The 18626-nt window shown below is 38.7% G+C and overlaps 1 protein-coding gene across 1 annotated transcript in view; it reads left to right on the forward strand.

The window, feature by feature from the left end:
- The window catches only part of LOC139415619 (potassium voltage-gated channel, subfamily H (eag-related), member 5a), a 117453-nt gene that overhangs the window by 27259 nt on the left and 71568 nt on the right, over positions 1 to 18626 (forward strand). Inside the window, exons 2-3 of the mRNA XM_071163734.1 lie at positions 11918 to 12041; positions 16666 to 16772. Coding sequence (XP_071019835.1) covers positions 11918 to 12041; positions 16666 to 16772 — 231 coding nt within the window. The remainder of the gene's footprint in view (positions 1 to 11917; positions 12042 to 16665; positions 16773 to 18626) is intronic.

Below are 18626 nucleotides of genomic sequence, written 5' to 3' on the forward strand. Positions count from 1 at the left end.
TCTGAGGTCGTGAGGCCGGTTGGACATACTGCCAAATGATCTAAAACAACATTGGAGGCAGATAATGGTACAGAAATTAACATAAAATTATCTGGCAACAGCTATGGTGGACATTTCTTCAGTCAGAATGCCAATTGCACGCTCCCTCAAAACATCTGTGGCATTGTGTTGTGTGACAAATGTGCACATTTTGTGGCCATTACACAAGGTGCACTGTGTAATGGTCATGCTGATTAATCAGCTTATTGGTATGCCACACCTGTCAAGGGGAAGGGTTATCTTGGCAAAGGAGAAATGCTCACTAACAGGGATGTAAACAAATCTGTGCACAACATTTTGGAGAAATACACTTTTTGTGCGTATGGTACACTTGGGATCTTTTATTCCAGCTCATGAAACATGGGACCAACACTTTAGATGTTGCATTTATATTTTTGTTCAGTGTTGATGGTCATTTCATGCATTTATGTAACCTGTCTTTAGGACAAATGGGACAAATATAAGCACCCATCATGCACGCATGCATACACACACAGAAACACAGACAGACAGACAGGTCCCATAAGTTACTGCAAATGTTTTATGCGCTACACATTCCTCATGTCTCTATCTTGCTCGCTCTCATGTGTTCACACACGCACACACTCACTCAATTACACCCTCACCCACTCAATTACATACACACACACACACACACACACACACACACACACACACACACACACACACACACTTGGCTTTAATATAATAGCAAGCTAGCTAGTCAGTTTACTTGTGCCTTATCTCACACACACACACACGCACACACACTGACAGATAGGCAGACACAGAAACACGCATACATTACACTTTACTCACTCACAGCCAACAAAACTTGACTAATAGTTAAATGGCAAGCACTTACCATTGGTGAGTTAATTCATCTGGTCACTTTTCTTGACCATCTCCTCATGGGTAAAAAGCAAATAGTAGGGCTTTCTTTGTTGGTCTTGCAAGTGCACCTGATCTCGTGAGCATTTTCAATTTCTTTCCCGGCATCACTGATATATTCCCCGTTGACCGACTGAAGCACCTTAATTGACGGATCCACCATTAACGGGGGTCTTCCTCGGGTGCCTCCTCAAGGGGCTCGGCCTCGACTACAGTGAGCTCGTTTGAGTCGCTCTCTGCGGAGTCGCTGATGGTGACGCTCTCCGGGTTAGTGTCAAAAAGTAGGTTCCAATAAGTTGACGCCGCTGATCGTCTGATCCAGTTCCCAGCACAACATTATTATATAAAAATTTTGATTTCTGATTTCTCTTGGGAATCCATCGATGCAGTAGAAAGCTAAGCTAGCTAGCTAAGGTGTAGGCAGTAGTGACAGTGTGACTATGTGTGATGGGTTTTGAAGTGCGAGAGAGTGTAACCTGAGGTACACTTTGTTTTCACGTGGTTGATACGTTACAGTAGCTTTTGATTGGGCAAACAGGAAAATGAACCGATTGAATAGCCTATTGTAGCTCGATTCAAAATATATAGCTAGCTAGTTAGTTTGTAATTCATTCATGATTTCGGAATAGGGGAAGGTTGTAATAGTGCAGTTAAGATACAGCCGTGAAAGCCTGATATATTGCAAGCCACCGAACCAATGTAAAATTGCTTCGTTGCTATGTCTCATCCTACGTTTATAAGATTAAAAACTATATTTATACTCTGAATTTGGCAATAATACATACAGATTCTGAAAGCAAAGACATTGTTTTGTTAAAACCAGATGAAACCCCCAACAGCGACAAATGTAAATGTTGACAAAAACACCATTTATATCCAAATTAAGCCAGTGCGACTTCCGACGGATTATGATAGAGTGCATCACATATCCTCCGGGGGTTTAGTGGGGCCTCTGCCTCATACCTCTACCCCCCTCACCTGTTCAGGGGGTGCCAGAGGACTGTTGGTTATTGAATGCAATGACACACACACAACTTACTTTTTGTAGATTTTGTTGGATCCTTCAAATGTCTCATGATTTTGTCAAACAACTTGTTTTTTTATACCTGTGTCCTTTTTTGTATTCTTTGCATCAATGTGAATGTATTTGTTTTAACCGTTGTGTTGACTGATGGAAGCATTTTCTTGTAGGAGTAATATTTAGTGGTACACACAGTGGGGGGAGGGGAATTTGAACCTCTATCAGAGTGGTGCAATTCAAGCTCAATAGAGGCTGCACATCTTCATGTTATTTGTGTCCTAATTCTTCTGTTCATGTTCAAATTCAATACTACCATATATTTAGTTGACATTTTTATGATTATTCCACTAAAATTGTGTCATTTTATTACAATATTGAAAATACAGCTCGTTAGCTATGACTGACATGCAAGGAATATAGCACGGAACAAGATGGAAGTCATTTTGGCTACCTGTGGCGCTTTTCACAATTTGTGCCCCATATCGGGCACTTTCTGGGTCAAATTAACTCAATAATATAAATACATATTTGGCCTCCAGTCAACATCTCTATACCAGGTTGGAATTCCCATCTTTCAGATGCAATTGGAACTGAATTGATTGCCCATGGAATTCTGAAGTTAGAGCTGAAAGTCTGATAGGGCCCCAGCGCCCATATCGGATGCCATTTTAGGTCGTACTGGTATGTCAGATCAGAGATACTGGATATAATGAGGAGAGGCCTATGTGTCCGCCCTAACCATGGGATTCGTTGTCCACAGAGCCAGATTTTATAGTAGTCCATTGTCTTCTTCTTTATTGGCTGATTGTACCCAACTCGTAGGAGTCCCCACCCAGTTGACTAATTTAAAATGGTGGAAGCCCTCCATGCTTAAACGGGTTATATCCATGTTGAGTCCTCTATCTATTTCATGACAACAGGCACAACTCTGATATAAAGTTGTTTTATTCAAAGTTGCCAAAATGCCATGTGCGTCCACTTATATCAGTGCATTCGTAACAACGTAGTCTCTCGTTGCCATACCTCCAAGATCACGTTGTTGTCACACCTCCCTTGAAGGTCTGGAGGATTTTGTATTGCAACAACGGTTTGAAATGTCCACTGGCTCCCAGTGCCAAGATTTTGATTGGATGTTACATTTCAAGAACCCTCACCCCACACGCCCGTTGAAGGGGTGCTGTGTGTTATATGCATGGGGTAGTTGTTGCCTATGCTAGTTTCAAGTGCTAGTTTTCAAATTATCACGTGTGGCCGACAGTCTGCAATTTATATTCATTTAGATTGGATTACTCTGGCAATGACAAATGTCACAACACGTTCTAAACGTTAAAAAAAAAATATATATATATTTGTATTATTTTGTATTATTCATAATACAAAAATCAACTTACATTGCTGCATCAAACATGTCTAGCAAACCAAACACAGGCATTAACAATGCTCAAACATACAAAAAATATCAATAAAATACAAAAAATATCAATAAAATACAAAAAAGAAACAATTTAAGTGCATTTATTTTCACTCTGAAAATATCTTATTATAATGATTCATGAAGATGTTATTATTTTTGTTATTCACTAGGGTTAGTGTTTTAATAAGATAATTGAATTCAATCAGAAAAATTTGTAATTTTGGTATAGAATTTTGGAATTTTTATTTGTATTTGTGTGTAAAGTATTTGGCAACAAGAATACAAAAAATAACAATCATTTCAGTGGTTTTGTTATCATTACAATAGTAACATAATATATATTTAATGTAAAAAATACAGGCAGTGTTCATAATGGTAAATAAGTACTTTGCAAGGTTTTCCCAAAATTCTGCCACAAATTTACATTCAAAGAACAAGTGAGACAGATTCTCACCTTCTTTTTCACAGAAAACGCAGATATCATCAATAGCCACAAATTTGGAAATCATAGAATTACATGGATATATCTTATGCAAAATGTTGAAGTGCACTTCCTTAACTTTGTTTGGTATACAGTATTTGTAAGGTCTTAACCATGCATTTTTCCAGACCATGCCAGGAATAAGCATGTTCCAGAAAAACTTTCCTCCCTGTGTAAGTTGGTTTTGTGAATAAAGAATTTGTCTTATATATTTCTTACAACAAGTTTTCTCAAGTAAGCCCACGCCTTCCAATCTGAGTTCTGGATAAACTTTGTGATCATTCCCAAAATTAAGATGACTTTTCATAAGTGTAGTTAGACCACTGGGAACGGCTTTGATCACAGAAATAAACTCTCTGAAAGGTATTGGAAACTTTTTCAATGTTATAAATTGTTCATATGTGAGAATATTACCCTTGTTGTCAAAAATATCAAGAACAAAGTCAATGTTCCTCTCATGCCAGCTGGGGTAGAACAATGACTTATTCCTTACAGTTATGTCTGAATTATTCCACAAAAGAGCTTTATGTGGGGGAAAATTGTGCAGGAAACATATTTTCCAGGCCAGTAAAGCTTGTTGGTGAAACCTAGCCAATTTAGCAGGTAATCTTTTGGGAATATAATTACATTTCAGTAAAAATTGAAGACCTCCCAATTTATTAAACACATTATTTGGAATGAAAAACCATATTGAATCAGTATCGAGCAAACATTTTTTCAACCAGTTTATCTTGAAAGTGTTATTTATGTCAACAAAGTCCAACACTTCCAGACCGCCTTCAGCTCTTTGGTTAGAAAGGACATATTTTTTTAGTTTGTGAGACTTATTTTTCCAGATGAAGTCAAGAAAGGTCTTATTGATCTCTTTACAAGTAGCTGGATTTACACATAACGATAATGAAGGATACACAAAACGAGGCAGTCCCTCTGCCTTGGACAGAAGTACTCTCCCAAGTATAGAAAGATCTCTTTGTAGCCAATTATTAAATATATTTTTAGTTCTCTTAATTTTAGGAGAGAAATTCAAATGTTGTCTATTGTCTAATGTATCTATTCCTTTCTTTAATATTTTCGAATAAAGCAGAGCAATCAATTTGTAATCAGTATTTAATAAAGTAATTGGTCTCCAATTGTCAATGAGAGAAGGGTCTTTATCAGGTTTCGGAATCAGTAAAATAAGGTCTTGTTTCATAGTGGAGACCATTTCCCCTTTTTTAATGCAATCTTGAAACATATTGAAAATCGGGTCTTGTAGTAACTCCCAAAACTGTCTATAGAATTCAACTGACAGGCCATCAGGGCCAGGTGATTTCCCTTTTTTTCATTGAATTCAGAGCCTCTCTAATTTCTCCAATTGACACAGGAGAATTGCAAACTGAGTAGAAATCATCCTCAATTACAGGGACACAATTCTGAATGTGGCAAATGTAACTTTCACAACCATCTTCCTGAAATTGAGAGCTGTAAAGGTTTTCATAAAAGGAATTGACAAATGATGATATTGTAATGGGATCTTTGCATAAAACATTGTTAATTTTGAGTGCAGTTATAGATTTTCTTTTGTAGTTTCTCTTTTCAAGTGCAAAAAAGTAACTCGTGTTTTTTTCCCCCTCTTCAATCCATTTGGCTCTTGACCTTACAAAGGCGCCCTTTGCCAGATCCGTGTAAGTCTGTTCTAATTCTAGTTGTAAAGACCTGAACACAGACTCCTCTTCTCCAGATAGAATATCTTTCTTTAGAAAACTGTCAAGCTTGCTCATCATCTCCTTTTCTCTATTGTTCTTTAATTGCATCAGCTCTTTGGCTCGTTTAATGGCTACCATTCTGACTTTATATTTGAAAAATTCCCATCGACTTCCATGACCCAAGTCTTTTCTAGCAAAAATATCTTTAGCTAATGATTTGATGTTTTCAATGAGATCAGTATCTTTAAGAAGTGTGTTGTTTAATTTCCAATATCCTCGAGTACCTTTTGATTTTTTAGTAGCTTGTAAATTCAGGGAAATCAAGTGATGATCAGAAAAGGGAGCCAACTGATGATCTACATCTATAACAAATTGTAACAAAAAAGGGGAAATTAGGAATAAATCTATTCTAGATTTACGTGACATAGTTTTGTTGGTCCAGGTATAACCCTTAGCATCCGGATTGAAATAACGCCAGGCATCCTCAACACAGAGATCCTTGCATAATGTAATGATAATGTTACTATTTTGAAGGTTTTGACTCGTTCTAGGAGAAAAACGATCAGCAGATGCATCAGGTGTTTCATTAAAATCCCCTGAAATAATTAGAAAAGCCTCAGAGTATTTGCTGTTTAAATCCTGTACTTTCCTGGTAAATTGGGTAAAAAGGATCTTATTAGGAGCATGTGAGTTATGTCCGTATACATTACAGATGATGAAAATAGCATTGTCAAGTTTAACAGTTACTATGAACCATCTGCCCTCTTGTGAAGATGTGGATTCTAGAATGTCACCTTTAAACGTGTGAATAAGTGTCAAAACACCAGCAGAATGATTTGATCCATGACTGAAATAGGCCATATCTCCCCATTGTGCTTTCCAAAATGTCAAATCACTTTCACCCGAATGAGTTTCCTGAAGAAGGACAAAATCTGCATTACTGTGTTTACAGTATAAAAATAAAGCTTTCCTTTTTGTAGGATTTCTCAAACCCCTAGCATTCAGACTAACAATATTGAGTGAATTGAAAACAAACTCCTGCATTAAAAAATAAAGAACACAAATTAGATAACAAGTATTAATGTGAACAAGAAAACAAACAGTGAACCTTGAGAGGATTACTCGACGGAAAACTACGCTCAGCTGAGGTAGCGGTGGTTCACAGAATAACAAATCTATTTACTTCCTTTTCTTTGGCAAGTGATCATCAGTTGTAGTTCGAACGGTACATGTATAATTGGCCGTACATTAACTGTACTCATGGTAGTACTCACAGTTCCAATTTGCTTAATGTCAACAGAGTTACCCAGTAATCATTCTTCCTTCGATAAACGCGTGTGGGCCCTTGAACCCCGCCTTCGTTCCTTCTTGTCGCTCCTTCTGTATAAGCGGCCACAGTTTCTCTCTGGCAGCCTGATCCTGCGGTTTCAGAGCTTCTTTGATGCGGAGTTTCTTCTCGTCCAGAAACTTGTTCCCCTTGGCCATTTTCCATATGATGTCTCTGTAATGGCACATAGTTAAGCGCAAGATGATATTGCGAGGGGGTCCATCAGATCTTCGTTTCCCAAGTCGATGTACCACATCAATCACGTCTCTTAGCCTGTCTTTGATGCATGGTGACACTTTTCCCAGGATATTAATGACTACATCTATAATATCGTCTCCCTCTACCTCCTTTACACCTTGGATTTTCAGATTCCACCCGCGAGAGTACCTTTGAAGTTCAGCTACATTCTCACACAGCTCATTATTTTTGGATTGCATTTTCTTCAGCTCATTCTCTAGGAACGTTATCTTTTCCTTGTTCTCACACACAAATTTTGTGTAGTTTGATTTACAGTTTCTGACAGATTATCGATCTTCTTTGATGTTTCTTCTGTAGCCCGCTCTATGATGGACACTTTGGAGAGCGTGGCGTCTTGTTTAGTAGACAGGATCATTTTTACTTGGGGTCTGAGGTAAAGAGGTTGCATCCTGGTCAGTTTTGTTCTTTCTCTTGCTTGAGATCGCGGCTTCTTGTGTATCCATGCTGCTCTGGTCCTCGTTGTGGCTAGCTAGCATGTCAGACGTCTTCTGTGAGACTTGGATATTTCGTCTACTTTTGTCTTTCTGTCGTGTTCTTCCCATTCAACTTGACAAAAACTAACTCTAAACTTATCCCATGTCCATAAAAAAAGTTAGTAGTTAAAAATAGATAGCTTCTTTCAATATTAATAGCAATATTTGACTGTTAACCACCTAACCCTCAATATTGCTTTGAAGAGCGCGAAAACACTCCCTCTCACAGCGACGCCATCTTGGAGTCTCCCAACACGTTCTAAACTGCTCTTGTGACAAACACACCTTTTACCTTGTCTCCATTCATCCACATGGCTGCTATCTGCACTTTGTTACCACCGAAAATATTGTGAAGATTGCACATTACTTTGTTTTTGCAAGGACAAAAAACACAGAGGCAGTGGGAGAACCTCTTCGAGTAAGTAAATACATGTTTTTAATGTTAAAGTATGTATTATTAGCTAGCTAGCTGGTGACAGTAGACCACTTTGAAGGCTAACTTAACTGATCGCTGTTAGCTAGCTAACTTTATACACTGTTTAACTAAGTGAATTAAATGTAATCAGGTAGCTAACTTCCTATGAGCTAGCTATCTTGATGTAATCATTGTAAATTAAAAACACAGTCCAAATGCATTTGTAGATAACAGCCATGGAAGAGGGTGAAATTGCAGCTCCACCTGGCAGTAAAGGGAGAGTGTAGGCTACTGAATATAGCAGGTCATTTTGTGGGAGGACATTATGAAAAGATTCTCCAGTTCCAGTCCCTACAGGGGAAAACTTTGCGGACAGAGAGATAATAGCAACATAATATTCAGTGTTGTCTAATTTGATTATAATATTTTCTGTCCTCAGATATGGAAAGCTGTGAAAGCCTGTTAGCAGATGAAGAGAAAGGTCCCAATAAAGGAGACTAAGAGTATATCCTATATGTTATATGTGTAGGTCTACCTATGTTAGCAAATGTTGTATGCATCACACACGATGGACATCACACACTATTACAATTGGAGCAGGCCAACCCTTCTGGAGGTATGCTGGGTGTGCAGGGTTCTGTTTCAGCCCAGCAATAATGCACCTGATTTTAACGTATAACATCAGATGAGTTTAAAATCAAGTCTGCTATTGCTGGGCAGGAATAGAATACAGTAGATCAGGGATCAGTGGAGCAAGGTTGGTCACCGCTGTTATGAAGATTTGTTCACCTGAAATGATGCTTTAGTAATAATGGCCTACATGATACTAGTACTAAATTATCTATTGTTGTTTAGACCAATCTTTACATACCACAGTGGAGGCTGCTGAGGAGAGGATGGCTCATAATAATAGATGGAATGGAGCCAATGGAGTGGAATCAACCACATTGAAACCACGTCTTTGATGTGCATTATACAATTCCATTGACTCCATTCCAGCCATTGTTATGAGCCGTCTTCCCCTCAGCAGCCTCCACTGACATACGAGTTAGCTTATTTGTACATTTTAAAGTGATAAAATGTGGATTCAAGTTTTTAAACTTGTTTTAATTGTTAAACTATTATTCAAAATGAACTTGTGTCAATGTTAATTAATCACTTAACACAATCCTGCAATAAAGAGGGGAAGGAGTTCTGTCTTTAATGTTTCTGTTTCTCAAATAAACACTTCATTTTTGTCTAGTTGTAAGATCTCAAATCTAGGTGCCGAAAGCGTTTCACATGTTGACTCCAATTCTTCCCACAGTTGTATCAAGTTGGCTGGATGTCCTTTGGGTGGTGAACCATTCTTGATACACACAGGAAACTGTTGAGCGTGAAAAACCCAGAATCATTGCAGTTCTTGACACACTCAACCAGTGCGCCTGGCACCCACTTCCATACCCCGTTCAAAGGCACTTAAATCTTTTTCATCCTCTGAATGGCATGCAGGCATCCATGTCTCGATTGTTTCGAGGCTTAAAAATCCTTCTTTAACCTATCTCCTCCCCTTCATCTACACTGATTGAAGTGGATTTAACAAGTGACATCAATAAGGGATCATAGCTTTCACATGGATTCACCTGGTCAATCTATGTCATAGAAAGAGCAGGTGTTCTTAATGGTTTGGGTATTTTGTGTATGTTCTCAATAAAAAATTATACCAGTAGACAATGTATATGAGGCTAACAGATTTTGTACATCCCTTTGAAGTGATGACATATAACATGGTTTAGTGCAAATCCAACCCTTGTTATTTAGGTACAGTATGAAAATAAGGGTGACAATTAACCTGCAGGAGATGAGCGTTACAGTTAACATTTTATGAAGTTGATTTAAATGTATTTGTTTAATTTTAGCAATGTTGGTTGCAAATGATTTTTTAGTTATTCCCACGGACAGACAGTACATGGGTGCTCTATAAATCACTAGCGACTGCGCTAACACAGTTGACTTTTTAGGTCAATAATAATATGCTGTTTTTATATAAAAAATGGTTGGCTTTATAATTGTGAGAGAAATGTAACTACTGTAGCTATTAGCTAGTTAGTTATGCCTAGGTAACGTACAAGGTTAGCTGGCTTTTCTATACACAAACCTCATTGTGACGAGATACTTTTTGTCCTTCATGCTAGCCTTTACAGTCAAATATCACTTCAGAAATATCAACATAAATTTTGATATTGATATGGCCAGCATTGTAGACCATTTCTCCCTTCTTGCTGCAGCTATAGCTCATCTCGAAATATTAGAAATGCTTTGAAAACCAACATGCTGCAAACACTGAAAGGTTTTGTCACCAGTGCTTGTTTTGTTGAAATGTTTGGTGCTCACGCACTAATCTGGTGAGCACTTTTGGAGATCTGCCCAAGCAAGCGTTTTACAGAAGCATGGTTCACGACGAGGCTAGTAAGAACCTAACTATTCCGAAACTTCTATTAGATCAAGCCTCACGTAGCAAATTAGCAATTATATACTTTGTTTACCAAATTTGACACTCATTGACTTCCGTAAAAAAAATATTCCCTTTGTGGGCTTATTTTCGTGGACAGATTTTAGCCGGAGTAAACCCTCTCACTTTGCCTCTTCCTCTCAGGTCAGTTTAGCTATATCGCCAATTTCTCAGCCTCTGAGTATCACAGAAACACAACACTTTCAATGAATAACAGAACAAAGTTTATGACAAGTTGCTGTGGATGAAATTGATCAAAATAACTTTTAAAAACATATATTTTTAAACATCAAATGTAACTACAAATGTGTGAACATTGAAAAAATATATTATTGATTATTTTTATTCTAAATATTTATTAATAAAAAAACATTGGAGATGGGGGGTTTAAACCATTTGCTTGTGTTACAAGAGATTCATAAAATGAAAAGTGCTACTGCTTGACAGACAGTGTCTCTGCATTCATTACCAATTTGGAGCTTTCAAATATATAAATATGTTGGCGCTTTTAGGGTTCATAAGACAGTAAGTCTGGGTGGATTAGGGAGACGACAGAGGTAGGTACACATCTCTTTGTAGCAACTCCTAGCTAATTGTAAGAGCAATGGGATGTCAGAGTAAACAGAGAACATGAATAGTGTGGCACCATAATACGATGCCCTATGTAGCAAATACTGTACAGTATGTTACAGCTCCCTATATGCATTGTAGACACTACTAATAGGCCTATTGGTATTATTTCTGTGATCTAAGTAGGATGGTTTTTCGGGCAGATGGCAGTTTGCAATCTAGGGCAAGGAACCTCTCATCTCTCACACAGTTGTATACCATTTAAAGGACCAGAACCAATAATGGGAAACTATTGCTCACTGTAGTCTAAATCCACATGAACTATTTCAAAAGTTGCCTTGCAAGATAAAGAGATGAGATCAAATGATCAAACCTGTATATGAGACAAATCTGCACAGGCATTATAACATTTCTCCTGCACCATAGAAAACAAATTATGTTTAGCCTTGTGATTTAATTAGACAATGTTCAGGGTGTAAACAAAAACAAGGTTATTTATGGCGTCCTACTAATAACTCAAAACTACTCAAAACAACCCCAAAATACCAGAACAACCCATTTACCATTTCCATATTTAGCAATAAAAGTAACCATGGGATTTTTCTAAGGCGCAGGCTCCACATGTTAACACTTTATTTTAAGGGCAGGTGTGGTTTCATGTCAATATCCAATAACAATGACCACAGTTGGAGCATTTTGAGAGGTCAGTTTTAAAGTAGTTATCACCTCTAAAAACCACAATGTGGGCTTACTTGTTATTTATCTACAATTGTTTACATTTTGGGATTTGGGACTGAACTCACTTTCTATAATTCTATAGATGTTCTGCTTTTTCCCATGGCTGTCTTTCAGAAACAAGTTTCCTGTTGGGGAATGCCCAGATAGTGGAATGGCCAGTAGTATACAGTAATGACGGGTTTTGTAAGCTGTCGGGGTACCACAGGGCAGAAGTCATGCAAAGGAGCAGCACATGCAGGTAAGAACTGGGCCTCTGTCCCTGTCCTGTCATTCATTTATTTCCACTGTTCACAGAAGCGTAACACATCCACTGACGGTTTACACATGCATGTAATGTGAGTTGACAGTGGGAGAAGGACTAAAGCAGGTCCAGACACAGTCCAGTTTTAGTACACACACAAGGTATATGTAGAATATCCAACTGCTCTTTGATCACATAAAAAAAAAACAGTTGAATAAGAAATTAATTATAACCCATCTGCTGCAAGGTTTTATACTTTGATTGATTTGATTCATAAAGCATTCATATAGGCTTCGTAAGCACTGCATAAATCACAAATCATCTATAACCTTATTTCATGCTCAATAAAAGATTAATAAATGTAAACAGATAAATGTATGGGTATGTCACATTATGATATATCATAATGTGACATACCCATACATTTATACAGCATGATATACAGTTATAGATGATTTGTGAAGCATCTATGTAGTGCTTATATTCATGACCCCTTCCACACATGCTTTTTCTTTTTACAAATCTGTAAACAAATACACTGAGTGTACAAAACATTAGGAACACCTTCCTAATATTGAGTTTCACCCCCCTCCCCCATTTCCCCCTCAGAACAGTCTCAATTTGTTGGGGCCATGGACTGTACAAGGTGTCGAAAGCGTTCCACAGGGATGCTGGCCTATGTTGACTCCAATGCTACACACAGTTGTCAAGATGGCTGGATGTCCTTTGGGTGGTGGACCATTCTTGATACACACGGGAAACTGATGACTGTGAAAAACCCAGCAGCGTTGCAGTTCTTGACACACTCAAACCAGTGCGCCTGGCACCTACTACCATACCCGGTTCAAAGACACTTAATTTTTTTTTTATCTTGCCCATTCACCCTCTGAATGGCACACACACGTCTCAATTGTCTCAAGGCTTTAAAATCCTTTAACCTGTCTCCTCCCCTTCAGCTACACTGATTGAAGTGGATTTAACCAGTGACATCAATAAGGGACCATAGCTTTCACCTGAAATCGCCTGGTCAGTCTGTCATGGACAGAGCAGATGTTTCTAATGTTTTGTACGCTCAGTGTATGCAAAAAATGTACTGACAATGCTGAATAATTTCCTCTGTGGATAATACTTGATAATGCATGTGCAATTTGTGCAGTTATAAGCTGCTGTTGTTTTAACACTTTGTGTTTCCCTCTCAAGTAACTCATGAAACAGTAATGATAATTGCATCTCGGTCTGTACTTGGTGGAATGTTCAGTATATTTGTATAGTATAATCTAAGGTTTCTCTGCTCCAGTCCTGGGGGCCCTGTATACAGGATTTAATATTAACGAATCAATCCGATTAAGAAGGCTCAATTGCATGGCCGAAACAGCTGGCTTGTCCTTGTATATAAGGATTGGCAATTTAACAGTCTAACATCAGCCTGCTTGTGCTGAGGTGGGAGGGAGGCGTTATTCATACTGTATAAATAGTAACTTTAATGGATTATAAACTGTTGGAGAGGAAATGGTGAGATATCTTTGACGTGATACATTCTCGATTTAAAGTATTTTAATTAGGGTGTCCTGCACACTTGTAATGCCCAAAGGAGTGGGATTTGCTGTCTTGCAGGAGATGGAGCGTTAAATTGTCCCCATGAAATTTACAACACCCCTCCCTCCTCATTTTCGCCATGTCTTTATGTCAATGCATGCTCACAGAACCAAAAAGATACTTTGACACACAGCAAGAGTGCTTACGTTTCTTTACTGAAGCTGGGCACACTGAACTTGCAGACACTGAAAGTACTGAGGCTTCTGAAAATAACCCCCACTTGCTGCACACTGCCCTTCCTAAGAAATAGACAGACAAAGATACAAAAGCTGTTGCTATGGGGATATCTTCCATAAAAATACTTTATTTTTCACCTGATAATGATCAGTGGTACCAGAAGGATAGGAGATAAAAGTTGGAGAGGATGGGAGGGATTGACGGAATTGGCTTTAATTTGTAGACTTAGGCCTAGATCAGATCAGTGTTAACCGGCGGTAATTGACAATCGCATAGCATATGATTGTTTTTTTTCTTTAGGCGATGTCGGAGGTTTGACACGTTGGAGCTGTCAAATTGGTGAGCGGCTCTTGTGGTCATTGTCACGAAACCCCACCCATCCTTATATCCCACCCGTGTTGTACAGTGCCTTCAGAAAGTATTCATATCCCTTGACTTTTTCCACATTTTGTTGTGTACAGCCTGAATTTGAAGTAGATTAAATTGTGATTGTGTGCCACTGATCTACACAGAATACCCCACATTTTTTTAAATTAATACAAAATTGAAAGCTGAAATGTCTTTAGTCAATAAGTATTCAACACTGTTGTGTTGGCAAGCCTAAATATGCTCAGTAAAAATGTGCTTAACAAGCCACATAATTAGTTGCATGGACTCACTCTGTGTGCAATAATAGTGGTTAACATGATTTTTTAAATGATTACCCGTCTCTGTACACATATACAATTACCTGTAAGATCCCTCAGTCTAGTAGTGAATTTCAAGTACAGATTCAACCACAAAGACCAGGGAGGTTTTCCAATGCCTCGCAAAGAAGGGCACCTATCGGTAGATGGGTCAAAAAAAAGCAGACACTGAATATCCCTTTGAGCATGGTGAAGTTATTATTTACGCTTTGGATGGTGTATCAATACAACCAGTCACTACAAAGATACAGCCGTCCTTCCTAACACAGTTGTCGGAGAGGAAGGAAATTGCTCAGGGATTTCACCATGAAGCCAACGGGTGACTTTTAAACAGTTACAATGTTTAATGGCTGATAAAAATACACTGAGGATGGATCAACAACATTTTAGTTACTACACAATACTAACCCAATTGACAGAGTGAAAAGATGTAAGTCTGTACAGAATACAAATATTTCAAAACAGGCATCCTGTTTGTAGTAAGGCACTAAAGTAATACTATTTAAAAAATGTGTCAAAGAAATTCACTTTTTGTCCTGAATACAAAGCATTATGTTTGAAGGTAAATCCAGCACAACACATCACTGAGTACCACTCTCCATATTTTCAAGCATGGTGGTGGCTGCATCATGTTATGGGTATGCATGTCATCGGCAAGGACTAGATCGTTTTTTGGAGGGGATAAAAATAAATGGAATAGAACTGAGCACAAATCCTAGAGGAAAACCTGGTTTAGTCTGCTTTCCAACAGACACCTTTCAGCAGGAAAATAACATATAACTGAAGGCCAAATATACACTGGAGTTGCTTACCAAGACGACATTGAATGTTCCTGAGTGGCCTGCTGAAACTAAGTGGTAAGACTTGAACATGTCTGTCTAGCAATGATCAAAAACCAACTTGACAGAGCTTGAAGAGTTTAAAAAAGAATAATGGGCAAATATTGTATAAGGTGTGCAAAACTCTGAGACTTGCCCAAAAAGACAATGGGGATTCTAACATGTATTGACTCAGGTGGTTGAATACTTATCTAATCAAGATGTATATTAGTGTTTTATTTTTCATTAAAAACATTTTTTTTAGCATTTGTCTTCCACTTTAACAAAGTATTTTGTGTATATCGTTAAAAAAAGAGACAATTTAAATAAATTTTAATCCCAATTTGTAACAACAAAATGTGGAAAAAGTAAAAAGGTGTGAATTCTTTCTGAAGGCACTAAGTTCAGAACGAGAAAGTGTAGGCTATATAGAAAAAAATACACTAACATTCTAAATCATCAAACAAAATAATAAGGATTTATATCAGCCTAATCGAGGTGTTGCCTTGTGGTTTGAGGTTAAGACCATCTTCAACATTAGACATCTTCAGCTCCTCAATTTAGACACACTTTAATAAAAAGAAATTCTGGGTCAGGTAGACAGCCTCTTGTTGGGGTAAACCTTCACCCTCTTGGCCCAAGCAAAAGGAAAACATATTTGGCTTCACCACGGTCAAAAAAATATGCTGTCTGGATGTTTTGGGAACTTTTTGAAGGATGTTCTGTGCACCCTTAAACTAACATTGTGTGATGATGTGTATAACTGGACACATCCACCGCAGGCAGGGAGCAGCAAAGGGTCATCCACAGAGCAGGTTAGGGTTTGATCAGGGGTACAATGGCAATAGTTTGCATGGAGAAAATATTCTGATTTAGGCTTACCACAGGATGTTTAGAATTTGAATTTAATGTTGCAATCAAAATCTGAAATATTTAATAATGATATAGAGTGATACAACTGCCAACATTTAGGAAATGCTGCTCAAACACTCAAAGCACAGCTTTTAAAAGGGTCATCACTCTGATGTTGCATCAATGTTCCATGTTCATCCACAGTTCACCTAGGGTTGGGAGGTTATCGAGTTGTCAGCCCTCTCTTGTTTACTCAGGCCTCTCTTTTGTTCAACACAAACACTGTATCAATAGGATTTGACAGTCAACGTCATCACGTTCCCATGAGCAAAATTACAGTTCAGTGAGTGATAAAATGGTGTCTGTTGTGTGAATGTTTATGCCACATAGGTTTGCACGACTAACCCTCTCTCTTTTGTTTTCCCCATCTGCCTTTCAAACTAACCCTACCTACCATGCCTTTTTGACCCTCTCCTTCTTTGGCTCCCGCAGTTTCATGTATGGGGACCTGACAGACAAGAACACAATAGATGAAGTCAGGCAGACCTTTGATAACTATGAATCACATTGCTTTGAAGTGCTGCTCTATAAGAAGAACAGTGAGTATAAAGATGTCACTAACTATCCTTGTCAATTTAGCTTAGGGGTTTACCCCTGTAAGGACGGGGTTAAAGTGCCTACTGTTTTTAGAAACGTTTTATTACTGAAGTTCCCTCCGGGGAAAATCACGTTATTCTACAGTATTCTATTCTCACTGACATTATATGATTTTACACTTAAAGGTGCTTTATGCAACAATTCCACCTGCAATATTCCTAAGTATCAATGGTATGTATATATGTAGAAGTAAAGGGATACAAAATTGGTAGCAATCTATTCTATGACATAGAAATAATCAGATATTAACTTGGTAAAATTGTAATTGCACTATTTGTTTTACCTTTATTTATTTAACTATATATATACTATATATACTCAGCAAAAAAATAAACGTCCTCTCACTGTCAGCTGCGTTTATTTTCAGCAATCTTAACATGTGTAAATATTTTTATGACCATAACAAGATTCAACAATTGAGACATAAACTGAACAAGTTCCACAGACATGTGGCAAACAGAAATTGAATAATGTGTCCTGGAACAAAGGGGGGTCAAAATCCAAAGTAACAGTCAGTATCTCGTGTGGCCACCAGCTGCATTAAGTGCTGCAGTGCATCTCCTCCTCATGGACTGCACCAGATTTGCCAGTTCTTGCTGTGAGATGTTACCCCACTCTTCCACCAAGGCACATGCAAGTTCCCAGACATTTCTGGGGGGAATGGCCCTAGCCCTCACCTTCCGATCCAACAGGTCCCAGACATGCTCAATGGGATTGAGATCCGAGCTCTTTGCTGGCCATGGCAGAACACTGACATTCCTGTCTTGCAGGAAATCACGCACAGAACGAGCAGTATGGCTGGTAGCATTGTTATGCTGGAGGGTCATGTCAGGATGAGCCTGCAAGAAGGGTACCACATGAGGGAGCAGGATGTCTTCCATGTAACGCACAGCGTTGAGATTGCCTGCAATGACAACAAGCTCAGTCAGATGATGTTGTGACACACCGCCCCAGACCATTACAGACCCTCCACCTCCAAATCGATCCCGCTCCAGAGTACAGGCCTTGGTGTAACGCTCATTCCGTTGACGATGAACGCGAATCCGACCATCACCCCTGGTAAGACAAACCGCGACTCGTCAGTGAAGAGCACTTTTTGCCAGTCCTGTCTGGTCCAGCGACGGTGGGTTTGTGCCCATAGGCGACTTTGTTGCTGGTGATATCTGGTGAGGACCTGCCTTACAACAGGCCTACAAGCCTTCAGTCCAGCCTCTCTCAGCCTATTGCGCACAGTCTGAGCACTGATGGAGGGATTGTGCGTTCCTGGTGTAACTCGGGCAGTTGTTGTTGCCATCCTGTACCTGTCCCGCAGGTGTGATGTACGGATGTACCAATCCTGTGCAGGTGTTGTTACACATGGTCTGCCACTGCGAGGACGATCAGCTGTCCGTCCTGTCTCCCTGTAGCGCTGTCTTAGGCGTTTCACAGTACGGACATTGCAATTTATTGCCCTGGCCACATCTGCAGTCCTCATGCCTCCTTGCAGCATGCCTAAGGCAATTTCACGCAGATGAGCAGAGACACTGGGCATCTTTATTTCTGTGTTTTTCAGAGTCAGTAGAAACGTCTCTTTAGTGTCCTAAGTTTTCATAACTGTGCCCTTAATTGCCTACCGTCTACGTAAGCTGTTAGTGTCTTAATAAAAGTTCCATGTTCATTAATTGTTTATGGTTCATTGAACAACCAAGGGAAACTGTGTTTAAACCCTTTACAATGAAGATCTGTGAAGTTATTTGGATTTTTACAAATTATCTTTGAAAGACAGGGTCCTGAAAAAGGGACCTTTCTTTTTTTGC

Source organism: Oncorhynchus clarkii, chromosome 8 (genome assembly GCF_045791955.1).
Source record: "Oncorhynchus clarkii lewisi isolate Uvic-CL-2024 chromosome 8, UVic_Ocla_1.0, whole genome shotgun sequence".
Lineage (NCBI taxonomy): Eukaryota > Metazoa > Chordata > Actinopteri > Salmoniformes > Salmonidae > Oncorhynchus > Oncorhynchus clarkii.